The 24,434-nt window shown below is 47.0% G+C and overlaps 1 protein-coding gene across 1 annotated transcript in view; it reads right to left on the bottom strand.

Moving 5' to 3' along the window:
- fam20cb (FAM20C golgi associated secretory pathway kinase b) overlaps positions 1 to 24,042 on the bottom strand; it is a 102,580-nt gene extending 78,538 nt beyond the window's left edge. The window contains exons 1-2 of the mRNA XM_080206834.1: positions 21,713 to 24,042; positions 17,148 to 17,320 (exon numbers count right to left, since the gene is read on the bottom strand). Coding sequence (XP_080062960.1) covers positions 17,148 to 17,320; positions 21,713 to 22,275 — 736 coding nt within the window. The 5' untranslated portion in view covers positions 22,276 to 24,042. The remainder of the gene's footprint in view (positions 1 to 17,147; positions 17,321 to 21,712) is intronic.
- Between the last annotated feature and the right edge of the window lie 392 nt (positions 24,043 to 24,434).

Raw genomic sequence — 24,434 nt, 5'->3', positions numbered from 1 at the left:
CTCAATCCAGAGACAGCGGTTTTAAGGGCACATCCGTATTCCGGTGTGGATAATTTGCTGCATTATTTCGAAATATCGTTGTTACTTGTAGTGGCTGCTTCTTATCCCCTCCCTCCCCCCACACTCAGGCTTCAGTTAAGGCTGCTCTCTGCTGCATCTATTTTGCTTCTGCGCTGAGGTACAAAGCTGTGGCTCAGTGGGTGTAACTCTTGCCTCTGAGTCAGAGGTTGTGGGTTCAAGTCTGACTTCTGGATCCAAACTCAACAACTTAGGTTGACGTTCCCATGCTGTTTAGGAGTATCCCGCTGTTGGAAGTGAGTGAGGCATTGGACCCTGGCTGCTGTGTGCTCGCTCAGGGGAAAGTGAAATATCCAGCACTATTTTGCAGGAGAACAGGGACGTTACGCTGGATAATAACTGCCTCTTAATCAAATACATATTATCTGACTGTATTGCTGTTTTGGGAGCTTGCTGTGCACAAACTGGCTGTCCTGTTTCCTACGTAGTGTTAAGCTCTTCATTTCGACCACACTAATCCTAATTCACAGTATTGATAGCCAGCTTTTAGCACATTCAACCATTGAATAGGATTTGAGTGTGACTATTACCAGTAACCCGAAATTCATGAAGCAGATGACTCAGGCAGTACAGCACACAAAAACTGTTTTATAAGTGCCGAATGCATTCTTTTTGAGTTGGGATATTAAAGTTTTCCTTAAACTCCATAATCATAGAATCCCTACAATGCAGAAGGAGGCCATTCAGCCCATTGAGTCTGCACCTAAACAGAGAACCTTACCTAGTCCCTATTCTCGTTATTCCCCGCTAATCTCCGTAACTGACACATCTTGGGACACTAAGGGGCAATTTAGCGTGTTCAATCCACCCAAACTGCATGTCTTTGGACTAGGGAGGAAATTGGAGCACCCAGAGGAAACCCACTCAGACACGGGGAGAAAACTCCCCTAGTCGCCACACTCCAGTGCCTGTTCAGGTACACTGAGGGAGAATTTAACATGGCCAATGCGCCTAACCAGCAAGGCTTTCAAACTGTGGGAGGAAACCGGAGCACCTGGAGGAAACCCACGGAGATATGGGGAGAACGTGCAGACTCCACACAGACAGTGACCCAAGCTGGGAATCGAACCTCGGTCCCTGGCGGTGTGAGGCAGCAGTGCCAACCATTGTGCCACCATGCCACCTTACGCAGCTGGTATGTCCACATATGGAGTGTGCGTCCACAGTTTGGAATCAACACTTTCAGAGAGATATGCAGCTGAGAGTTTTATTTATTTATTAATGTCACAAGTTGGCTTAAATTAACACTCAGTGAAGTTACTGTGAAAATCCCCTAGTCGCCACACTCTGGCACTTGCTCGGGTACACTGAGGGAGAACTTAGCATGGCCAATGCACCTAACCAGCACATCTTTGGACTGTGGGAAGAAACCAGAACACCTGGAGGAAACCCATGCTGACATAGGGAGAATGTGCAGACCCCACACAGACAGTAACCCAAAGCCGGGAACTGAATCTGGTTCCCTGGTGCTGTGAGGCAGCTGTGCTAACCACTGTGCCACACCAAGGAGGGTACAAAGACATGCTACCAGGAATATGGAAGGCATGAGATGGAATACCACATGACAACTGTTTAACAATTCTTTGAAGAGAAGACTGATTTTTGATTAACTTGAATTTTGTAAATTCATACATGGCCTAATTATCTCTAAGCCTGAAAAGTTCATTACTCACAATGACAACTTTTGCATAGTCATCAGTATAAACTACAGAAATCTAGTTCACATCTTGATGTTCATAATTTTTTTCCACATGGCATTGTTAATGATTGCAATGCTTTGCCTGATGTTGTTGTGAATGTTGGAAATGTGGTGAATTTGAGAAGATTTGTCAGGAACATAGTGTGATTTCTATGGATGTGTTGTCTGAGACGGTTGCTGTTCTGGTTTCTAATACTGTGCCTTTGTGCTTTGTACTGTGTGGCAATAAAGATAAATAAATAAATAACAACAATTACTACACCTCAAATGTACCTCGTTGACTATAAAGCACTTTGGGACGTCCTTTGGTCATAAAAAGGACAACACAAATGCCTTTCTTTATTTTGGTTCCTATTACTATTAGTCTGTTAGGTGCATCTGACAATGATTTGAAAATAAATGGCATGGTGGCACAATGGTTAGCACTGCCTTCTCACAGCACCCGGGACCCGGGTTCAATTCCTGGGCTGGAACGCTGTATGTGCGGAGTCTGCATTTTCCCCCCATGTTTGCGTGGGTTTCTTCTGGGTGCTCCAGTTTCCTCCCACAGTCCGAAAGACATGCCGCGCTAAATTCTCCCTCAGTGTGCCCGAACAGGTGCCAGAGTGTGGCGACTAGGGGATTTTCACACTAACTTCATTGCAGTGTTAATGTAAGCCTACCTGTGACTAATAAATGAACTGCTGTACCCATGGGAATGCTGCCTGTTGATAGTAGCCGGTTCTGTGGTGATGCCTTGTGAGGTTGACCAGCCTGAGGCTTTCTAGTCTCATGCCTCATGAGTAGCACCGTCTTTCAGGGGTAGGAATATTAACCCCATGAACCCCTGACTGCCCTCAGGATGTGAGGCGCTGTTTCAAAGCACGGGGGAGTGTTCCCAAAAGGCCTGGGCCAGTAGGAGGAGGTGATGGTGGTGCAGTGGCATTGTCACTGAACCAGCAATTCGGAGAGGGCATGGGTTCCCGCGGCAACCGGGGTATTAAAAAAACTCACCTCAATCATCGATTGTCGTAAAAACCCAGACTGTCGTAGAAACACAGCTGGTTTGCTAACACCCTTTGAGGAAAGACTTCTGGCCAACATGTAACTCTAAACTACCCTCTTAAATGTTCAGCTCAAAGGGTGACTATGGATGGGCAGCCATTTTGGGCTTTGCCACCTTGGACTGAGCGGTCATGTGATTATATGGTGATGTGGTTACGCAGGAGGTCACGTGCCGGGAGCGTGGGAGTCAGCTAGTCCCGAGAGTGTGGGCGTTGCACCAGTGCCAAAGTAGCTACAAAATAAACTATTCTTCAGTTTAGCCCTTGTGGTCTGTGAGTTGAAACCCAACACATCTACATGGTTCATAAGTCAGCAGCACGGCGCAGTAACTTCACTGTACTGACTTGCAGATAATTGGGAAAGGTTCCAGAAGGAGTGGCACATTTACTGCGGTGCTGCATTGTTTGACAAGTTGAAAAAGGTACAGGCGTTGACTCTATTAAACCTGCTAGGCCCCAAGGCTATTGAAAAATTCAAATCGTTTGTTTGTCAAACAGCAGAGGAAACAGGGAACCCTGATATAATCATACAATTCCTGCAGCGCTGAAGGGGGCCATTTGGCCCATCGAGCCTGCACCAACCACAATCCCACCCAAGCCCTATCCCCACAAGCCCACATATTTACCCGGCTAATTCCCCTGACACGAAGGGGCAAATTAGCATGGCCAATCCACCTAGCGTGGTGGCACAGTGGTTAGCACTGCTGCCTCACAGCACCAGGGACCCTGGTACAATTCTGGGCTTGGGCCACTGTCTGTTTGGACTTTGCACTTTCTCCCTGTGTCTACATGGATTTCCTCTGGGTGCTCTAGTTTCCTCCCACAGTCCAAAGATGTGTGGGTTAGGCTGATTGGCCATGCTAAATTGCCCCTTAGTGTCGGGGGAAGAGCATGGTAAATATGTGGGGTTAAGGGATGGGGCCTAGGTGGGATTGTGGTCAGTGCAGACTTGATGGGCCGAATGGCTTCCTTCTGCGCTGTAGGGATTCAATCATTCTATGATCTTTGGACTGTGGGAACACCTGGAGAAAACCCATGCAGAGATGGGGAGAAAGCGCAAACTCCACGCAAATAGTAACCCAAGGCTGGAATTGAACGCGAGGCCCTGGTGCTGTGAGGCAGCAGGGCTAATCACTGTGCCACGTGCCGGATAATACTAAACAAATTCGAGAATATCTGTCTTCCAGTTAAAAAAAAAGTCCCTAATAGACATACAGTCAGCCCAATAAACCAAAGAGCAGATGAATCAATGCAATCTTACACAGCCATGCTGAAAATACTGGCAAAGAATTCTCACTGATGAACTAATCCAAGATCGAATAGTTTGCGGAGTTCACAGTGATTTAGTCCTCAAGCAGATGCTGCAACAAAAAGATCTAACATTACAATTAGTCATTAGTATTTGCCTATTAACTGAATGATTAGAAACGAGAAGCAGAAATTTTAGGTGGGAAGTACCAATATTTGCAGTACAGGGAACATCCTACTCCGACTGCAGTGGTCAGCACACTCAGAACCAAACAGCTTGCTTTGCATGTGGTAAAAGATGTGACAAATGTGGGAAATGGAATCACTTTGCTAAATGCTGCAGATCCAAACCGCAGCAGGGTTCCTCCACCATCAGCGATATGGTGTTTGGCCAATCCTTCAGGGGTAGGAATGTCAGCAAGGTGAATGAACAGGAACTCGGGTGAAGCAGTGAAGCTACAGAGACTCCAACAACACTCGACTGCAAGAGTGTTGACACCGTCACAGGAACGGGTGAGATCTTTTCCACTCTCAATGTACATCACAGCAGCAGCAAGCACATGCTGGAGCAGAGTGTAATGTATCATCCAGCTGAATATTATGGGAACTGGACCAATGTGCAGCACCAGACCCTTGCACTCGGGTGGATCTCGTGGCCTATGACGGACAAATCATCAGTATTGAAGGTGCAGTTACTCTCCGCTACACACAGCACAGCTTCAAGTTTCATATAGTTGACCAGAATGTAAGGCCATTATTTGATCTTTGGGACATCAATACATTGGGACTTACTCAACTTGGACCAGAGACGCACGCTTTCCAACACCAGGCCCAGAGATTTTGATTTGATTTGATTTGATTTATTATTGTCGCATTTATTGCGACACAGTGAAAAGCATTGATCCTTGCACGATATACAGACAAAGCATACTATAGATAGAGAAGTAAAGAAGAGAGCGCAGAATGTACATTACAGACAGAGCTAGGGTGTAGAGAAAGATCAACTTAATGCGAGATAGGTCCATTCAAAAGTCTGATGGCAGCAAGGAAGAAGCTGTTCTTGAGCTGGCTGGTCGTGACCTCAGCCTTTTGTATCTTTTTCCTGATGGAAGAAGGTGGAAGAGAGAATGTATGGGGTGCATGAGCTCCTTAATTATGCTGGTTGCTTTTCTGAGGCAGCAGGAAGTGTAGGTGGAGTCAATGGATGGGAGGCTAGTTTGCATGATGGATTGGGCTACGTTCATGACTCTTTGGAGTTCCTTGCAGTCTTGGTCAGAGCAGGAGCCATACCAAGCTGTGATGCAACCAGGGAGGATGCTTTCTACAGTGCATCTGCAAAAGTTGGTGAGAACCTTAGTGATCATACCAAATTTCCTTAGTATTCTGAGAAAGTAGAGGTGCTGGTGGCACATAGAGACCTCTTCAACTGTGACATCAATGTTAAGCTACCAACTATACCATGTGAGACTAGATGACCTGGTACCACCAATAGTCAGTGCTCTGAGAACAGTACCTCTGGTCATGAAACAGAAAGTAGTCAATGAATGTCAACATCGCATGTGATAATGAGATCACAGAGTGGCTTCAGTAATGGTGGCTCCAGTAAGGAAAGATGGCTTTGTCAGGATATGCATTGACCTATTGCACTTGAACAAGACATTGCTCAGACCTCATCACCCTATGCAGAAGATGGAACAGGTAATAGTGGCATATCCAATTCTAAGGTGTTTGACCTTCCTGATATAAGAAATGGCCTAGCAGATCACATTAGATGAGGAATCCTCAAAACTAAGCACATTTACGTAGGCAGATATTTTAATTGTGTGCCCCATGGGGTCTCCACAGGCAGCGAGGCTTGCCAGCAGTGCATGAAGCAACGTTTTGCAGTCCAACCTTGTAAAATCATTGTTGGTGACATCCTTGTTTGGGGTCATACTAAGCAAGAAAATGATGCACATTTTCGTATTGTCCTTGGCAAAATCAGAACCATATATTTGAAGTTTAACCCTGTAAAATACAGATTCCAGGTCAACCAAGTTCCTTATTTGGGCCACTACTCACAACTGATGGTGTAAAGTCCAATCCAGATAAGACAATAGCTCAATAGCAGATGGCCATTTCTGTGGACTGGGACATTTTGTAGCATTTTCTTGATATGACAAATTATCTTCTTAAATTCATTCCGTGTTACTGTGGATTTCTTCATCATCTCCTCCACCAGGATGTCGAATGGTGTTGGCAGCAGCATCACACAGAAGACTCCAACACACTCAAACAGGCAGTCTCGCAGCCCCACTGCCAGTACCTGTAAAGCACCTGTACGTTATATCAGCTCACTCCTCCCAGCACGGACTTGGTACAGTCTGTACCCAGAATGGCAGATCTATAGCCTTTGCTTCAAGGTCCTCACTGGCCACTGAGACTCGTTCTGCACAGATTGAAAAGGAACGTCTCACTTTAATCTTCATCTGTCAGAAAGTTCATGACGTCATTGCATTTTCTTCCTGCAACTGTTGAAACTGATCACCAGCCACTCATGACTAACTTGAGGAAGTCTCTCCATACTGCGTCTGCATGGCTGCAATGTGCGATGCTAAAGCTGCAACCTTAACGTCTCAGCGTCATCGACAAATGTATAATAAGTCCTCGGAGACAGAAGTCCCTTCACCAAAATCCCCTTCTTTACAAGTTTGAAAACAGCATACAGAGCGCATTCAGTCAGCAGTCTACACTCAGAGCCCCAGAGGAGCAGACGGTCCTTGTTAAATACAAAGCAAGAGGGTCGTTGGTTGGCCCATCAATTTGGCCCTTAATCAGGGAGCTCATATTCTACCAGGCCCACCTCAATTGCCTGATTGACATCGTTACAGAGCTGTACTTGCTGATGCTCTCTCCATAACCTTCCTACCCACTACACACCAGGTAAATTGTGAAGGAGACACAGACGTCGAGACAGTAGAGTTGCTGCCCTCTCGTAAACATCCAAGATCTTAAAGGTGCCTTTCAGTCAGGCGACACACGCGGACAACTGCATTACACCATCATGAGGGGCCAGCCAGACTCTGCGGGGGAGCTTCCCCATAGGTTTTGTACAGGATAGACTGACATTGCAAGGCCAGCGATTCGTCATCCCTCCTTCACTTCCGAGGGACTATTCACCAAGGGTATCCAGCTTGGAAATAACCAGATACAAGGTCAAGGAATGGCCCTCCATGTACACAGACATGGAAAAGGGAAGTTTCTAGATGTACATTACGCAATGCGCTCAAGTCACATCAATCAAAGGAACCGCTCCAGTTACGAGAGGACCCGGACCTCCCATGATCATTCACAGCAGCTGACATCTTGGAGTGGAATGGTAAACATTTCGTTTTATTTGATTCATATTCCGGGCTGGTTTGAATTTGATGAGTAAAACAGTCATCACCAAGCTCAAGAGATACTTTGCCACACACAGCATCCCTTAGAGAATTATGACAGACAACACTTGCCAATTTATCTCCGCAGAATTTCGTAACTTAGCACACACATGGAGCTTTGAACAGATCACCAGCAGGCCCCTATATCCACAGTCAAACAACATAGGCGGAGTGGGTGGTACACCCAGCAAGGCATCTCCTGGGGAAATGTGCATGGGATTGCGTAGGTTACTATGCTGCATTGCTCAGCATGTGGAACCTACCATGACAGGGCCTGCCCTCAGCAGCACCATGACTCTTTCCCCGGGTGCACCAGAACCACGCTTCCTGCTGCAGCTCAAACTTGAAATCAACACGAAAGGTGCCCTCAAACAAGGCAGACTGAAAAACAAAATGGACAATGATCGAGATGCCCGCAGCCTCGGCCCTCTAACACCTGGGCAAACGGTCAAGATTCAGCCTGCATGTGGCCACAGCGAGTTGAGTGTGGTACACCGCCACGCTCCTCAACCCAACAGTTACGTGGCAGCCTCAGACGGTGCCCACTATGTGTGAAACTGCCATCAGTTCAGGTCTTGGAACCAACGTCAACAGATGACACAGCACTTCACCCATCCGGCCTACGGCACAGGCTCCACAGACCAGTGCACGTGCCGTCTCATCCAGAGGCCAACGCAGTGAGCCCTATAGCCACACAACTTGCTGATGGAATACTCCGCGTCATCCACACTAAAGACAGAGAAAGGGCAGAATTTTCCCATCGTTCCCGCCACTGGAATTGGAGTAGACGGGACACGGCATGTGCAAAGGTCCACTGACCTCGGGCGGGATTTTCCCGCCTTGGAGCGAGTGTGGCCGGAAAATCTCATCCAAAGACTACAGCACCACCAATCGGCATATCAGGATGCCTGAGTAAACCAAACACGAGGACTTTATTACCACCTAGTCTAGAATTGGCTTTTTTATATTTCGACAATGAAATGGAGGGAGGGAGATGCAGTTCCAACAGCTTTAGCTGCGCTTCACTGGATATGTAAATACATATGTATTGCTGGTTCATTCAACTTGTTATATCATGGTCTGTGTATAGTTTCCTGTTGCGCACACTGTTACACCTCACGACACTGGATGCCCCAACTAAATGGGAAAGATTTAGGCCGAATGGCCATGTGATGGAGCGGCCATGTAGGAGTCCATGTGTAGGGAACATGGGAGTCAGTTAGTCCCAGGAGTGCGGGCAGAGTGATAAGATAGCTACTGAACTACAAAATAAACTACTCTTTGTAATACTCTTTGCTCAGAGTTAATAGTTTATTTAGTAGTCACAAGTAGGCCTACAGCAACACCGCAATGAAGTTACTGTGAAAATCCCCTAGTCTTCACACTCTGGCGTCTGTTCGGGTACACTGAGGGAGAATTTAGCATAACCAACTCTTGAACAGTGGGGGAAAATTTGGAACCCAACAACCACACCCACAATCTAAGAAATAAAAAAAAACTATACTCACAACCAGCAACCCTAAAGAAATTATCTGTTCATTGTCTCAATGCTGTTTGTGGGAGCAATTTAGCTGCCATGTTTTCTATATTACAACAGTGACGGTGCTTGAAAGAGCAATTAGTTGACTGAAAAGTCATCTGGGACATGCCAAGGTTGTAAAGGGCGCTACACAAATGTATATCTTTCTTTCCCTCTGTACATTGAGATTGGCAAATTGAACAAGTGGCCACTATAACAACAAGATATATATATCTTGTAAAATGCCCTGAGGTGCTCCTGGGGAATCATTATCAAACATATCTGAAACCGAGACGTGTAAAGAGATATTAGGACTGATGATCAAAGCAAGGTCAGACATCAGGAGTGTCTTAAAGGACAGCAGAAGGGGTAGAGAAGCGGAGAGGAGGGGGGATGAAGTCCGGAACCCAGGCAACTGTAAACACAACCACTGCTGGTGCAACCATTAATATCGGAGATGTTCAAGGGGGCGGAGATGGGTGTAGAGATCTAGGAGGGTTTTGGAGCTGGAGGAACTTACAGAAATAGCGGGGCAGGGAAGGTCAGGAAGGGAATTGAAAATAAGGATGAGTATTTAAAATCAAGACTTAGTTTGAGCAGGAATCAATGTAGGTCAGTGAGGATGGGGAGAAGGGATGGGTGATTGGTGAGTGGGTCTTGGTCAGAGTTAAGACGCGGGCATTGAGGTAGCCTTTCAATGTGGATGGCACAGAACCTTCAAACTAAGGAGAGATAAAGGTAGAGAGATAGAGGGTTCACCAGGCCAATACCGGACATGAGAGGGTTAGCTTATGAAGAGAGATTGAATAGAATGGGCCTGTACTCGTTAGAGTTTAGAAGACTGAGGGGGGATCTTATAGAGACTTACAAGATAATGAAGGGGCTAGATAGGGTAGAGGTAGAGAGATTCTTTCCACTTAGAAAGGAAAACAGAACTAGAGGGCACAGCCTCAAAATAAGGTGGGGGGTGCAGTTTAGAAAGGGTGGTGAATCTCTGGAATTCTCTCCCCGTTGAAGTGGTGGAGGCTACCTCGCTAAATATATTTAAGTCACGGGTAGATAGGTTTTTGATAGACAAGGGAATTAAGGGTTATGGGGAGAAAGCAGGAAAGTGGAACTGAGCCACTTCAGATCAGCCATGATCTTACTGAATGGTGGGGCAGGCTCGTAGGGCTAGATGGCCTACTCCTGCTCCTATTTCTTATGTTCTTATGTTATGTTCTTATACACATCACATTTCCAGAGCCTCCACATGACATTGGAACAATCTGTCTTGATTCTTTGATGGGAGGTACGGTGGCACAATGGTCAGCATTGCTGCCTCACAGCGCCAGAGACCCGGGTTCGATTCCCAGCTTGGGTCACAGTCTGTGTGGAGTCTGCACATTCTCCCCATGTCTGCATGGGTTTCCTCCGCGTGCTCTGGTTTCCTCCCGTACTCCAAAGATGTGCGGGTTAGGTTGATTGGCCATGCTAAGTTATCCCTTAGTGTCAGGGGGAGCAGCAGAGCAGATACATGGGATTATGGGGATAGGATCTGGGTGGGATTGTGGTGGCGCAGGCTTGATAGGCTGAATAGCCTCCTTCTGCACAGGGATTCTGTGAGAGTGCTTAGCAAAGTCCATTGATTTGAATTGAAGAGTATGTTTGTATTCCAGTCTGTCCTTTTGTAATGGTTGTTATTTGAATAGCTCATTTGGATATGAACATGTAAACTTAATCACAATAGGTGCTATGGTGCTATCATGACACCTTTCTATTGTTGCTTAATAACATGGCAACACCTGGATCACTCCCCCTATCCAATTTTTCCCACTGCCCTGCTATTTCCTCACTGCCCTGCTGTTTCTGCAGCATTCCTTCTGAAAGCTATTATTGATTCTGCTTCCACCACCTTTTCAGGCAATGTATTCCAGACCTTGATAACTCACTGCGTAAAACAATTCTATTCATTTGTTCTGGAGGCTTATATAAGATGAGCCCATTATCTTATATCTGTGCTGTCCGGTCAACTTTAAGTTTATTTATTAGTATAATAAGCTGGTTTGCATTAACACTGCAATGAAGATACCGTGTAAATCCCCTAATCGCCACACTCTAGCGCCTGTTTGGGTTCAATGAGGGAGAATTTAGCATGGCCAATGCGCCTAACCAGCATGGACTTTGGATTGTGGGAAGAGATCGGAGCACCTGGAGTAAAGCCACGCAGACAATGTGCAAACTCCACACAGACGGTGAGCCAAGCCAGGAATCGAACCTGGCGCTGTGAGGCAGCAGTGCTAACCACTGTGCTACCACACCTGCCCTCTGGTACTGAAGGTCCCTCTTTCCACTGGAAGCAGTTTTTCCCCATTCACTCGATGGAAAACACTCCTCAATTTGGACATCTCTCTGAAATGTTGCTTCTCTACTCTAAAGAGGGCAATCACAGCCTCTGTAATTCTTTGAGGGGGAGGTTAGATCCAAATTAGGTTGCAGAAATTGGGGCTGTTCTCACAACAAAGGAGATTGAGGGCAGATTCGGGAGTGGTGTACAAAATTATGACAGGATAGAAGACCTGAAGAAGTTTTATTTCCACTCATTGATGATACAAAGATTAAAGGAAACAGATGTAAGGTTCTGGACAAGAGATACAGGGGAGGTTGTGAGGAAAACTTTTTTTTACCTGAGTGGAATGCAATTTGGAGCTCGTGGTCCCTGAAGGAGCAGTGACAATGAGTGACTTCAAAAGGAAGTTGATGGGTACTTGGAGGAAATAAAGTTGTGGGACCATGGGGATAGAGTGGGAGAACTGGATTGTGCTGTGGGGAGATGGCATAGACTTGATGGGATGAATGGCCTCCCTCACTGCTGTAATGATTCTTTGACTCATTCTGGTATATTTCCTCACATCCTGTCATCATAGAATGGAGGGGTCATCATTGAATTCCTACAGTGCAGAAAGAGGCCATTCGGCCCTTCGGGTCTGCACTGACCACAATAGCACCCAGGCCCTATTCCCATAACCCCACATATTTACCCTGCTAATCCCCCTGACACTAAGGGGCAATTAACCATAGCCAATCCACCTAATCTGCACATCTTTGGACTGTGGGAGGAAACCAGAGCACCCGGTGGAAACCCACGCAAATAGGTGCAAACTCCATACAGACGGTGACCTGAGGCTGGAACTGAACCTGCGTCCCTGTGAGGCAGCAGTGCTAATTACATCCTGAAAGAAAGGACGCAATAGAGCGGGTTCAAAGGAGATTTATGAGGATGTAGATATCACTCTTGGGGCTAAAGGGATCAAGGGATGGGGGGGGAGGGGGGGATCAGGGTATTGAATTTGATGATCAGCCATGATCAAAATGAATGGCGGAGCAGGCTCAAAGGGCCAAATGGCCTACTCCAGCTTCTACTTGCTATGTTTGTGTGTTACCAGGACTGAAAATTGAAGCTATGGAAAAAGACCGGATAGGCTAGTGTTTTTCTCCTTTGAACAGAGAAGACTAAGGGGAGATTTGATTGAGGTGTACAGAACTGTGAGGGGCCCGGATTGGAGTGGATCCAAAGGGCAAAGAGGTCAGTGACTAGAGAGCATAGGTTTAAAGTAATTGATGGAAAGGGTAGAGAGGAGAAACGGATTGTGGGAGGACTGAGAGGGAGGGAGTTGGGGGGTGTGCAGTGGTCTGGAACTCACTGCCCACAAGGGTTGGCATGGCAGAATCCGTCAACTCATTTAAAAGGTGTCTGGATAGGCACCTCACGAGCCATAACCTGCAGGGCTACGGACTGAATGATGGAGAGTAGGATTAGGCTGGGTGGCTTGTTTTTTCAGTCAGCACAGATGCGATGGGCCGAGTGGCCCCCTTCTCTATGGTTCTACATCTGGTGTTGCTCCTATTTTCTGAGGTGCCAAAAAATAGACTTCTAAAGTGATTTGGTGAGTTTTACAACCGCACAAGCTGGGAGCCTAAAGAAGAAGGCCCACCACCAACTGAAGGAGTAGACAATAAATATCTGTGACATCCACATCCCATAAATTCATCATTTGCTCAAAGTAAACACGCATGAAAAAATGGATTAGATAGGCGTGAGGTGCCTTTAAAGATATCAATTTGCCCCAAAGCTTTTAAAGTGCAAATGGTAATCTAGGAATTTTGGCACGGTAGCACAATGATTAGCACAGCTGCTTCACAGAGCCAGGGGCTCGGGTTCGATTCCCGACTTGGCCCACTGTCTGTGTAGTGTTTGCACGTTCTCCCCGTGTCTGCGTGGGTTTCCTCCCACAGTCCGAAAGATGTCTTGGTCAGGTGCATTGACCTGAACAGATGCCGAACTATGGCGACTAGGAGAAATTCACTGTAACTTCATTGCAATGTTAATGTAAGCCTTACTTGTGACTAATAAATAAACTTTAAAACTTCAAAGGAATTGTGGCAGTCAATTTATATACAGCAAGGTCACTCAAACAACAAAGTTGTTTACAGTGGATATTGGTTGAGAGATAAATGTTGGCCCAGGAGGCTGAAGAGGACTCTCTCGCTCCCTTCCTCTGATTAGCGGAACTGTGCTTCAGACATGAGACAGTGAAAATTTGGCCCCCATTCCCCAGTTGAAGTGTACGTGCGACCAGCCCTAGTCAGATTTTGATTTTTGATTTGATTTATTATTGTCACATGTATTAGTATATAATGAAAAGTATTGTTCCTTGCACGCTACACAGACAAAGTATCCCATTCATACAGAAGGAAAGGAGAGAGTGCAGAATGTAGTGTTACAGTCATAGCTAGGGTTAGAGAAAGATCAATTTAATGCAAGGTAGATCTATTCAGAAGTCTGATGGCGGCAGGGAACAAACTGCTCTTGTGTCGGTTGGTACATGACCTCAGACTTTTGTATCTTGTTCCCAATGGAAGAAGGTGGAAGAGGAAATGTTTGGGGTGCGTGATGTCTTTAATTATGTTAGTTGCTTTTCCAAGTCAGTGGGAAGTGTAGACAGAGTCAATGGATGGGAGGCTGGTTTGTGTAATAGACTGGGCTACGACCTCTCCACAGGCAGCTGTACATCTCAGCCTATCTTTCAAAAGGTAGCTGCCTGGGGAGAACACTGCAGAGATGCTGGGTCAATATCTATGAGGGTGGCAGGATGGCACAGCGATTAGCACTGCCAACTCACACTGCCAGGGTCCTGAGTTCAACTCCGGCCTTAGGTCACTATCTGTGTGGATTTTGCACGTTCTGTCTGTGTCTGCATGGGTTTCCTCCGGGTGTTCTGGTTTCCTCCCACAGTCCAAAGATGTGCAGGTTAAGTGCATTAGTGTCGAGGGGATTAGCAGGGTAAATATCTGGAATTATAGGGACAGAGCCTGGTGGGATTGTTGTCAGTTCAGCCTTGATGGGCTGAATGGCCTCCTTTTGCACTGTAGGGATTCTATAATTCCATCTCAAAAAGAGCGATCGCCTTCAGATGAGGAGGGAAGTAATTCCGAGTGATGGTGAACCATTCTCGTGAGAAAATATCACAGACTAGCTGTAGGAATTTTTGAGCAGTAAAAGACTTGTCTGCAAGTCATCACAGAATCAAAGAGTGCAGAAGAGGCCCTTAGCCCACTGAGCCAGCACCGATACACAAGAAACACCTGACCCCCCCCCCCCCACCAACCTAATCCCATCTGCTAACACTTGGCCCATAGCCCTGAATGTTATGATGTGCCAAGTGCTCATCCAGATACTTTTTAAAAGATGTGAGGCAACCTGCCTTCACCACCCTCCCAGACAGCGCATTCTAGACTGTCACCAGCCTCTGGGTGAAAATATTTTTCCTCACACCTCCCCGTTCCCCCACATCCATCTTTTAGGACCAATTGTTATGAACTAAGGAGCCTTCCAAACTGACACACACTTATGTCGATAGGATTAATGGGTTCAGTGTGTTCTAATCGAACAACAAATTGCATTTATATAGCACCTTTAATAGAGCATAGTTTTGCAAGGTGCTTCACAGGTCTGTTATCAGGCGAAATTTGATACTGAATCACGCAAGAGATGTCAATGCAGAAAGCCAAAAGCTTGGTCACAGATCTCAGGTAGAGGGGTAACTTGGAGGAGAGACAGGGGCCAGGCAGAGATGTCTGGGAGGGAATTTCAGAGCTGATGGCCCAGGCTGCAGATGGGGCAAAGGAAATCGGGGATGAGCAAGAGGCCGGAATCAGAGAAGCAGGGATCTGGGAGGGTTGGAGGAAGTTTTAGAAATAGTGAGGGGAGGGAGTGAGGCCACAGAACGATTTAACAGAGGAGAATTTTAAAATTGTGGCATTGCTGGTCCGGGAACCAGCGTAGGTCAGAGAGGAGTGATGTGGAATTGGAGTGATGTAGGGCAGGGACAGCTGAGATCTGCAGAAATCTCTTGGGAAAGGGCGCATGATGAATGGTGAATGATGAAGCACTGCATAACCAGATCCAGTATCAATTTAGTAGCTGCACTTAATCATTCTTTATATTGGTTTGTACAAGATAACGTACAAGACAATGTGAAGAAAAGGCTGTCAATACTTTACAAGTTTGCATGAGTGGAATGTATTCATTTACAAAGCAACCAGTTACTTGAACCAATTACAGTTGGGATTTAAACTTAAGAATAAAAGGTAAAATGACTTCCTCCCATTTGAATTGCTTTTGACCTTAATTTGATAAGATTGTGTATAATTTGAAATATGCCTGATTATTAATATGATACCAATATTAGAGAAAATCGAATGTGTGTACAAAGCCCCATGATCCAGTCTAAAGCAAGAAATTTTGTCCTTTGTGCCTATTTGGAGTTATCCCATTAATCTCACTCTCCTGCTCTCTTCCCTTCGAGTATTTCTCCAAGTCTCTTTGGAAAGTTAATATTGAATCTGCTTTCAGGAAGCCTGCTCTAGATCTTGCTGTGGAACTAAGTGTTTCCTCGTGTCTCTTTTTCATTCTTTAAGCGATTGCCTCAAATCTGTGCCCTTTAGTTGTGAACCACTCTGCTACTGGAAACACTTCCTCTCTACGTGCCCTATCGAAATGGTTCAAGATTTCAAAGCCTCCATTCAATTTCCTCTTAACTGTCTCCACTCTGAGGAGACCAGCCTCAGCTTCTCCCCAGTTCTCCGCACAACTGAAGCCTCTCATCCCTGGTTTCCAGATCCGAGGTCAATCTTTGAATGGATCTTGAGCTGGAATCAACCTCTTTTGAGTTGGGAGAGCCCCTGGTTTTGAAAGAACCGTAGAAATGCTGCAGACAGAAGGAGGGCATTCGGCCCACCTTGCCTATGCTAACCCAAGGACACTCGGATGCCCTTTCTAATCCCACCTTCCTGCACTTTGGCCCATAGCCCTCTGGCTTACAACACTTAAGGTGCATATCCAGGTACTTTTTAAAAAAGTTTAGGGACACTGCCTCAACTCAGACAGTGAATTCCAGACGCCCACTGCCCTTTGCGTAAAAATGTTCTTCCTCATTTCCCCTCGACAGCCTCTGCCACATATCTTGAATCTATGACCCCTGGTTCTAAAATTCGCCACCAAGGGAAACAATATTATCCTGTCCGCTCTTTGTCTTCCCCTCATAATTTTTGCAAAGTCGCCTTTGTCCTTTGTCAAGTCGCCCCTCAGCCTTCTTTGTTCCAGAAATAAGTTTACTTAAAATATGACAGGATATGATGAGAGTTGGAAGCACTTACATTGTACTCTCAGCGTCAGTAGCTGTAATCAACAATATCTAGTTCACAATCTTAGCAGTCTCACCTTAAGGTTTGTATATAATAATATTCCATTGTATGTGTCTGTTGGCATCGCTGCTTTGAGACACCGACCTTTATTTATCTGGTTGGACAGGTCAGTGCAAGAAAGCCCATCAACTCCTACCCTCTACGCACTGGCACTTCTTATTAGAGATAATGATCTCAGACAAGGAATAATTTTCAATCAGAGATCCATAATCTCAGAATCGTATCCTCTGAGGCACACTCACTTCCAATTTATCTCATTACAGTCTCGCTGACAAGGACAGATTATATTCAACTGCATTTCTCCATCTTGAGACACTGGGGGAAACTCTAATTAGGAAAAGAAATACGAAAGGGCAGACAAAGGAGAACAGTATTCAAATGGAGATTTTCCTCACCTACGCTGGAGATCCGCTGGGTCACCAGATCCCCCAGCAAAGCTTCGATCACTGGGTTGTGGCGGGAATATAGCTCATAGCGATTTATCCCGATGTGAAATTTTAACCAGTTGGGGTACAAGTCTATGGGGGGGTCGCTGGTGGGGGTAAGATCATCCTCCTCATCGTTGGCCCTGAAAAAGAAAGGTTGCGGTGGTCAAAACTGTTCATGGAGTTAGAATCATAAAATAGATTCCCTACAGTGCTGAAGAGGCCATTCGACCCATCAAATCTGCACCAACTCACTGACAGAATATCTTATGCAGGCCCACCTTCCCTCCCTATCCCCATAACTCCACATGGCTAAACCCCCTAACCTACACATCTTTGGGTACTATGGGGCAATTTACCACAGCGAAGCCACCTAACCAGCACATCTTTGGACTGTGGGAAGAAACCACAGCATCTGGAGAAAACCCATGCAGACGTGGGGAGAACATGCAAACTCCACACTTACAGTTACCCAAGACCGGAATTGACCCCAGGACCCTGGCGCTGAGAGACAGCAGTGCTAACCACTGTGCCAACTGGGTTCCAGGGCCAGGCTGGGGATAAAGGACCAGGGGTAAGGCAAGGTTTTTCTCTTGGAGTGTCTCCCACCCCTGTTTGTTGTGTTAGACAAACAATTGGAGAGAAAGAAGGAGAGAGTCAGAAAGATGGATGAAAAGAGAGAAAAGCAAAAGAGAAGAGAGGGACTGAGTGAAAGGAGATGGGGAAAGAAGGCGAGAGAGGCAAGACACACCGATATCTTCATCTTTTTAACCATTTAATCCACAAGGAAAAATCACAGGACTTGAGTTTCAGAATGAGCTGGTATAGACTGGGTACCAACATGAAGCCAGCAAACTCATGTTTCCTATAACTTTGAGGTGGTCTTTCTGTACAAAGTTGGAAAAATTATCTTAACATGTCCTTGGATTCTAATGATACTCTAGCTGAGACCTAATGAGCATTTGATACAGCTCCATCATAACCTCCCTACTCATATTCTATGTCTTGGCTAAAAAAGGCAAGTATCACAAGTCTGTGATGTCTTATGATAATAGTGAGTCAATAATCTGTACATTGGTCAGGAAAAACTATACAGGGCAAGGGGAAAAAGAAGAAACTTGGTTTAGTAACAGAATACTCCTTACATGTACTATCTAGAGAAAACAATACCCAATTTTCCCTGCCATTTGGGATAATACATCTCCCATTGTCTCTCTCTGTCACCCACCCAGTAACTATAATGCCATTTCAGGTGTTTGTCGTAAGGTCATAAACAGAAAGAGGCCCTTCGGCCCATTGTGTCTGCAACAGACATCAAGTACGTATCTGTTCTATTCTCAATTTTCTTGCACTTGGTCCGTAGCCTTGTATGCTATGGCATTTCAAGTGCTCGTCTAAATACTTCTTAAATGATGCACAACACCAGGTTAAAGTTCAACATATTTATTTGGAATCGCGTGCTTTTGTGAGCGCTGCGCCCCCGTCAGGTAAATCATTTGATGAAGGAGTAGTGCTCCAAAAGCTTGTGATTCCAAATAAATCTGTTTGACTTTAACCTGGTGTTGTGAGATTTCTTATTGTGCCCACCCCAGTCCAACGCTGGCATCTCCACATCATTCTTAAATGTTGTGAGGGTTCCTGCCTCTACCACCCTTTCAGGCAGTGAGCTCCAGATTCCCCACCACCCTCTGGGTGAAAACATCATTTTCCTCAAATCTCCTCTAAATCACCTACCCTGACCTTAAATCTATCTCCCCCCCACCCCGTTACTGACCCCTCTACTAAAGTTTCTTCCTATCTACCCTATCTATATCCCTCGTAATTTTGTACATCTCAACCTGGCCTCCCTAAGCCTTCTCTGCTCAAAGGAAAACAGCCTCTCTTCATCGCTCAAAAGCTTTAACCCAGGCAACACCCTGGTGAAGCTCCTCTGCACTCTCTCTAGCATAATCTCATCCTTCCCACAGTGTGGCAACCAGAATTGCACAGTACTCTAACTGTGCCCTAACGGGCATTTTATTCAGCTCCATCATAACCTCCCCATTCTTATCTTCTATTCCTCAGCTATAAAGGCAAATATCCCAAGTCTGTGATGTCCTATTATAATTGTGAGCCAATAGGCTGTCCATTGGTCAGGGAACGGTGTACAGGGCATGGGGATAAAGAGGAAATTGAATGATTGAAACAGGTAGATAGTAAATGGAGAGAGCATGCAGTGCAAGAGAGAGAGCAGACTGAGAAAAATAGAGAAGATAGCAACAAGAACACATTGAAAGATTGAGAAACACAAAGCAAGTAGAGCGGGCAGTGTGAAAGGGGGAGACAGAATGACACAGATAGAAATCTGATGGAGGGAACAGCAAGATAGCAGAGACGGAGAGAGGAGTGATATAAAACAGGGAGAGGGAAAGAATGGATAAAGTGGAAAGAGTGAAAAAAAGACACAGACACTGATAGAGGATGGTAAATGCAGCAGAGAGAAATGTGTGAATTGATTCAGCAATTTCCCTGGCCCGAGTGATCAGTGAAGCTGCCCCATTCAGAGCCTCAGTATTTGCCACTCAGATACAATATCAGACACTGATATTTTCTATAGGAGATGGGAGACTTTCTTTTCATTAAAAGAGGAAGGGTGGGAATGACAGGTATAAATAATGTACTATTTCACATGTCTGTAACAAACGTGTCTTCTGCAGAGACTTGGGGATATGCAGAAAGACCATCTTGATAGCAGAGCTCCACTTAGACAAAATGATGACTTAAAAACAGAAAATGCTGGATAAACTCAGCAGTCTGGCAGGAGATGTGGAGAGAGAAACAGAGTTAATGTTTCGAGTGCTTATGACACTTCTTCAGAGTTAAAAAAGGCTTGCGTCAGGAAATATAAGAGCAGGACTCTCTTCATAGCCTTATCTTTCTCTCTATCTTGCTTTCTCTTTCTCTCGCTGTGTGTGTGGACATTTGCTTTGTCTGTTTCTGTTAAGCAGTGTGTATTGCCAGCTCTCAGTCCTGTTTCTGTCTGTCTGTTTTGTGTGTGTGTGTGTGTGTGTGTGTGTGTGCGTCTTTCTGTCATTCTCCCTTTGTCTCTCTTTCTGTATCAATCCCCGCTGTGCCTATCTCTCTCTCTCTCTCTCTGGCTAAGTCTCTTTTTCTGCCTGCCTCTCCCTTTGTGCTTTTCTCTTCATCTCTCCCTTCATCTCTGATCATCATCCACATTCTCTCCCTCCTTCACTCGCTGTTCTAACTTGCTCCGCTCTAACCCTTTCATTATCTGTCACTCCCCCCAATCCCCCCTCCCCACTCCCATTTGTCCCTCCCTTTCACTCTCTCCGTCTGTCATTCTCCCTTATGGTCTCTCTCTCTCTCTCTCCTCCACCTCACTCTCACTGTCCGTCACACTCCTCTATGTCTCTCTCTGTCATTCTCCACCCCCTCTCACTCTGTCAGTCACTCTCTTCCCCCCTCATCCTCTCTCTCTTCCCCCATTCTGTCTGTCTGCCATTCCCCTCTCTCTGTCTGTCACCCTCTCTCTTTCTGTCACCCCTCTCTTTGTCTATCACCCCCTTTCTCTCTGTTACCCCCTCTGTCTGTCATCATCTCTCTGTCTGTCATCATCTCTCCCTCTGTCTGATACCCCCTCTCTCAGTCTGTCACCCTCTCTCTCTGTCTGTCACCTTCTCTCTCAGTTTGTCACTCTCTCTCTCTCTCTCTCATTCTGCCACCGTCTCTCTCTCAGTCTGTCACCCTCTCTCTCTCAGTCTATCACCCTCTCTCTGTCTGTCACCCCCTTGCTCTGTTTGTCACCCTCTCTCTCTTTCTCAGTCTGTCACCCTCTCTCTGTCACCCCTTGCTTTGTCTGTCACCCTCTCTCTCAGTCTGTCACCCTCTCTCTCAGTCTGTCACCCTCTCTCTCTCTCTCAGTTAGTCTCTCTCTCTCTCTCAGTCTGCCACCCCCTTTTTCTGTCAGCCCCCACCCCCTCCGCCTCCCCTCTCTCTGTTCACCAGTCTGCTCACTGATGTTTGACCCTGTCACTGGAGAACCAGGGGGCTGTAGGGTTGGAGGGGAGAGGGTGAGCAGGGGAAGTGGGTGAGGACTGGGGACTCTGGCAGCAGCCAGTGCTGGGGGGAGGGGGGGGGGGGGCGGTGGGGAGGCTGCAGGATAGGATGTATCTGCAAAGCAATAAGCAAAATAAAAACCAGAAAGCAAACAGAGTACGGCAGGAACACAAACCCTGTGCTAATATTTCCCTGGGTAACAGGACTGACCCCTTTCTGATGTGAAAAGAGTTGTTAAAGACCATAAGACATGGGAGCAGAATTAGGCCACTCGGCCCATCGAGTCTGCTCCGCCATTCAATCATGGCTGATATTTTTCTCAATCCCATTCTCCTGCCTTTTCTCCATAACCCCGATCCCCTTATTAATCAAAAACCTCTCTATAAAGGGGGAATGGGGGGGTGAAATAAAGAGGGGAAGTGAAGTTTAATGGGTGAAAGGTAGGAAATGAGAGAGAGAGGAGATCAGGAATGACTTACCAGTCCCTGGGCACAGTGACTTTGGGATTAAACTTGATGTCAGAGTGGATGTTGAAGAGGATTTCTCCCTGTGTGAGTGCTGGGGTGGGTTGCTGGTACAGCTGGTGTTTGAAGAGGGCAGACAGTTTGGAGTAGTGGGGGACAGCTCCAGCTCCAGCTCCCTCCTGGCCAGGCTGTGGGATCAGCCTCTTGCTGTGTTCCTTCGCCCACCTCAAGCCGCTCTCCTCCCCTTTAGCCGGGGGCTGGGGGCCGCTGCGGTTGGAGCCGGGGGCTTGCTGGCTGCTGAAGTCCTGCAGGATGCGGAGGGTATGTTTGTTGGGCCAGGCGCCGTCTCCAGCTCCGGGAGGGGCGGCTCCAGGCAGCAGCTTCCCCCAGCCCGGCAGCCCCGGCTCGGCTGGGGCCAGCAGCCCGTCCCGGTGCTGGCAGGGGCAGCCGGGTGCGGTACCAGTCCCGGGGGGAGCTCTCCTCTCCAGCCTGGGCAGCAGGTCGATGAGGATGTGCATGGTGCAGGCGATCAGAAAAACCATAACGATCAGCAGGCGGAATCTGCGGAGAAGCATCATTGCTGGGGCAGGGAGAGGAGCCAAGGATGAGGGGAATAACACGGAGGGACACAGAGAGGCACACACACACACACACACACACACACAGAGGGGGGAATAACACAGAGGGTCACAGAGAGGCACACACACAGAGGGGGGAATAACACAGAGGGTCACAGAGAGGCACACACACACACACACATACAGAGGTGGGATAACAGAGGGACACAGAGAGGCACAGACACACTCTCAGACACAGAGAGGGAGGATAACACACAGAGGGACACAGAGAGGCACACAGAGAGAGGGAGGATAACACACAGAGGGACACAGAGAGACACACAGAGAGAGAGAGGATAACACACAGAGAGGGATAACACACAGAGGGACACAGACAGGCACACACACACAGACACACGGGGGGGGGGGGGGTAATAACACACACACACACAGATACAGAGAGAGAAAGAGGGCAAGGAGAGGGGCTTAGGATGAGGAGTGAGGGGGGAATAACACAGGGGGACACAGAGAGGCACAGACACACGCACGCACACAGAAAGAGGGGGATAACACAGAGGGACACAGATAAGCACACACACACAGAGATACACAGAGAGAGGGGGATAACACACAGAGGGAGACAGACAGGCACACACACACACACAGATACACGGGGGGGAGGTAATAACACACAGATACAGAGAAAAAAAGGGGGCAGGGAGAGGGGCTAAGGATAAGGAGAGAGGGGGAATAACACAGAGAAACACACACAGAAAGAGATGATAATAACACGCACGCAGATACACAGAGAGAACGGGGACAGGGAGAGGGGCTAAAGATGGGGAGAGAGGGGGTTAACAGAAAGGGACAGAGAAAGAGAGAGGGGGTAATAACACACAAACGCACACAGATACAGAGCGATACAGAAAAAGGGGGCAGGGAGAGATGCCAAGGATGGGGAGAAAGGAGAATAACACAAAGAGAGACAGACACACACGCACACAGAAAGGGGGCAGGGAGAGAAGAAAAGGATGGGGAGGGAGGGGGAATAACACAAGACACACACAGAAAGTCCAGGAGACAAGCCACGGGTAGAAGGGGAAATCACACACACACACACACACACAGACACCGAGAAAGGAAAAGGTCCCAAGGCAAAAAGAAGATTCCAACAATTTCAATTCAACTGCTCCGAGTGGCTGCCAAGGATCCGCAGTGAGCTAGACTCCATCCTCAGACCCAGTTGCGGGAAGATGCATCTATTTGCTGCAGTGTGTGTGTGTGTGTGTGTGTGTTTGCTCTTGTCCTCAGCCTTTCATTGACTCCCGAAAACCAGACACAACAGTCTGTCTGAAGGGGGAAAAAAACATGGATCTAAAAATGAAACGCGTCGGGGAGTCGGTTCCTCTGCAATAGTCGAGTGTCCACACATCTACACACACACACAGCACACAACACTCTTTCCCCTGCCGCCTCTGTGAGTGCTACGGATCACTCACTGTCCTCTTCCAAACAGGGCGAGGGAGCTCCCGCACTCACACTCCCCCCCTCTCTCTCTTCCCCAAGTCTGACAGCCAGAGAGAGGTGTGAGGCTGTGTGATTCTTAAAAGATCCGAGTGAATGGAGCCTTGCAGCAAACTCTCTCTCTCTTCCTTCTCTCTCCTCTCTCTCTCTCTGTGTCTCCAGGCTGGGAGGATGAAGCCGGCCAGATGTTTTATTTAGCGGCCCCCTCATGCAAGGCAGGACAGCGTCACATTTTTGGGCGGAGGGGCTGGACTCTCCGCAGTTGATGACAAGTCGCAAACCCTCCTCCCCATCCCAGGGCCCGGGCGCTACCCCCCCCCCCCCTTCGCCTAGCTTCCAATCAGAGTGAAGGGGGCGGCTTTTAATTCGCCCCCCCTCCTCCCAAATAAAACAAAACAAAATTGCAAAATATATATAAAGAGATAGTCAGTGAGATAGACAGGGGCAGATATAGAGATAGAGAAAACAAGACAGAGACAGAATGAGATAGGGAGGGAGACAGAGATGGGGGAGACAAATAGAAAAAATATATAAGACTGGGGGGGGGATGGGGAAGGAGACAGAGAGATTGAAAAGGCTGGCAGGGGAGAGGGAGACAAAGATAGAGAGGATAGAGGAAAGCAGAACAGAGGGGGAGCCACACACACACACACACA

This window comes from Carcharhinus amblyrhynchos, chromosome 18, assembly GCF_965287045.1.
Source record: "Carcharhinus amblyrhynchos chromosome 18, sCarAmb.v2.hapA, whole genome shotgun sequence".
Taxonomy (NCBI): Eukaryota; Metazoa; Chordata; class Chondrichthyes; order Carcharhiniformes; family Carcharhinidae; genus Carcharhinus; species Carcharhinus amblyrhynchos.
This window is presented reverse-complemented; position numbering and strand designations above follow the sequence as displayed.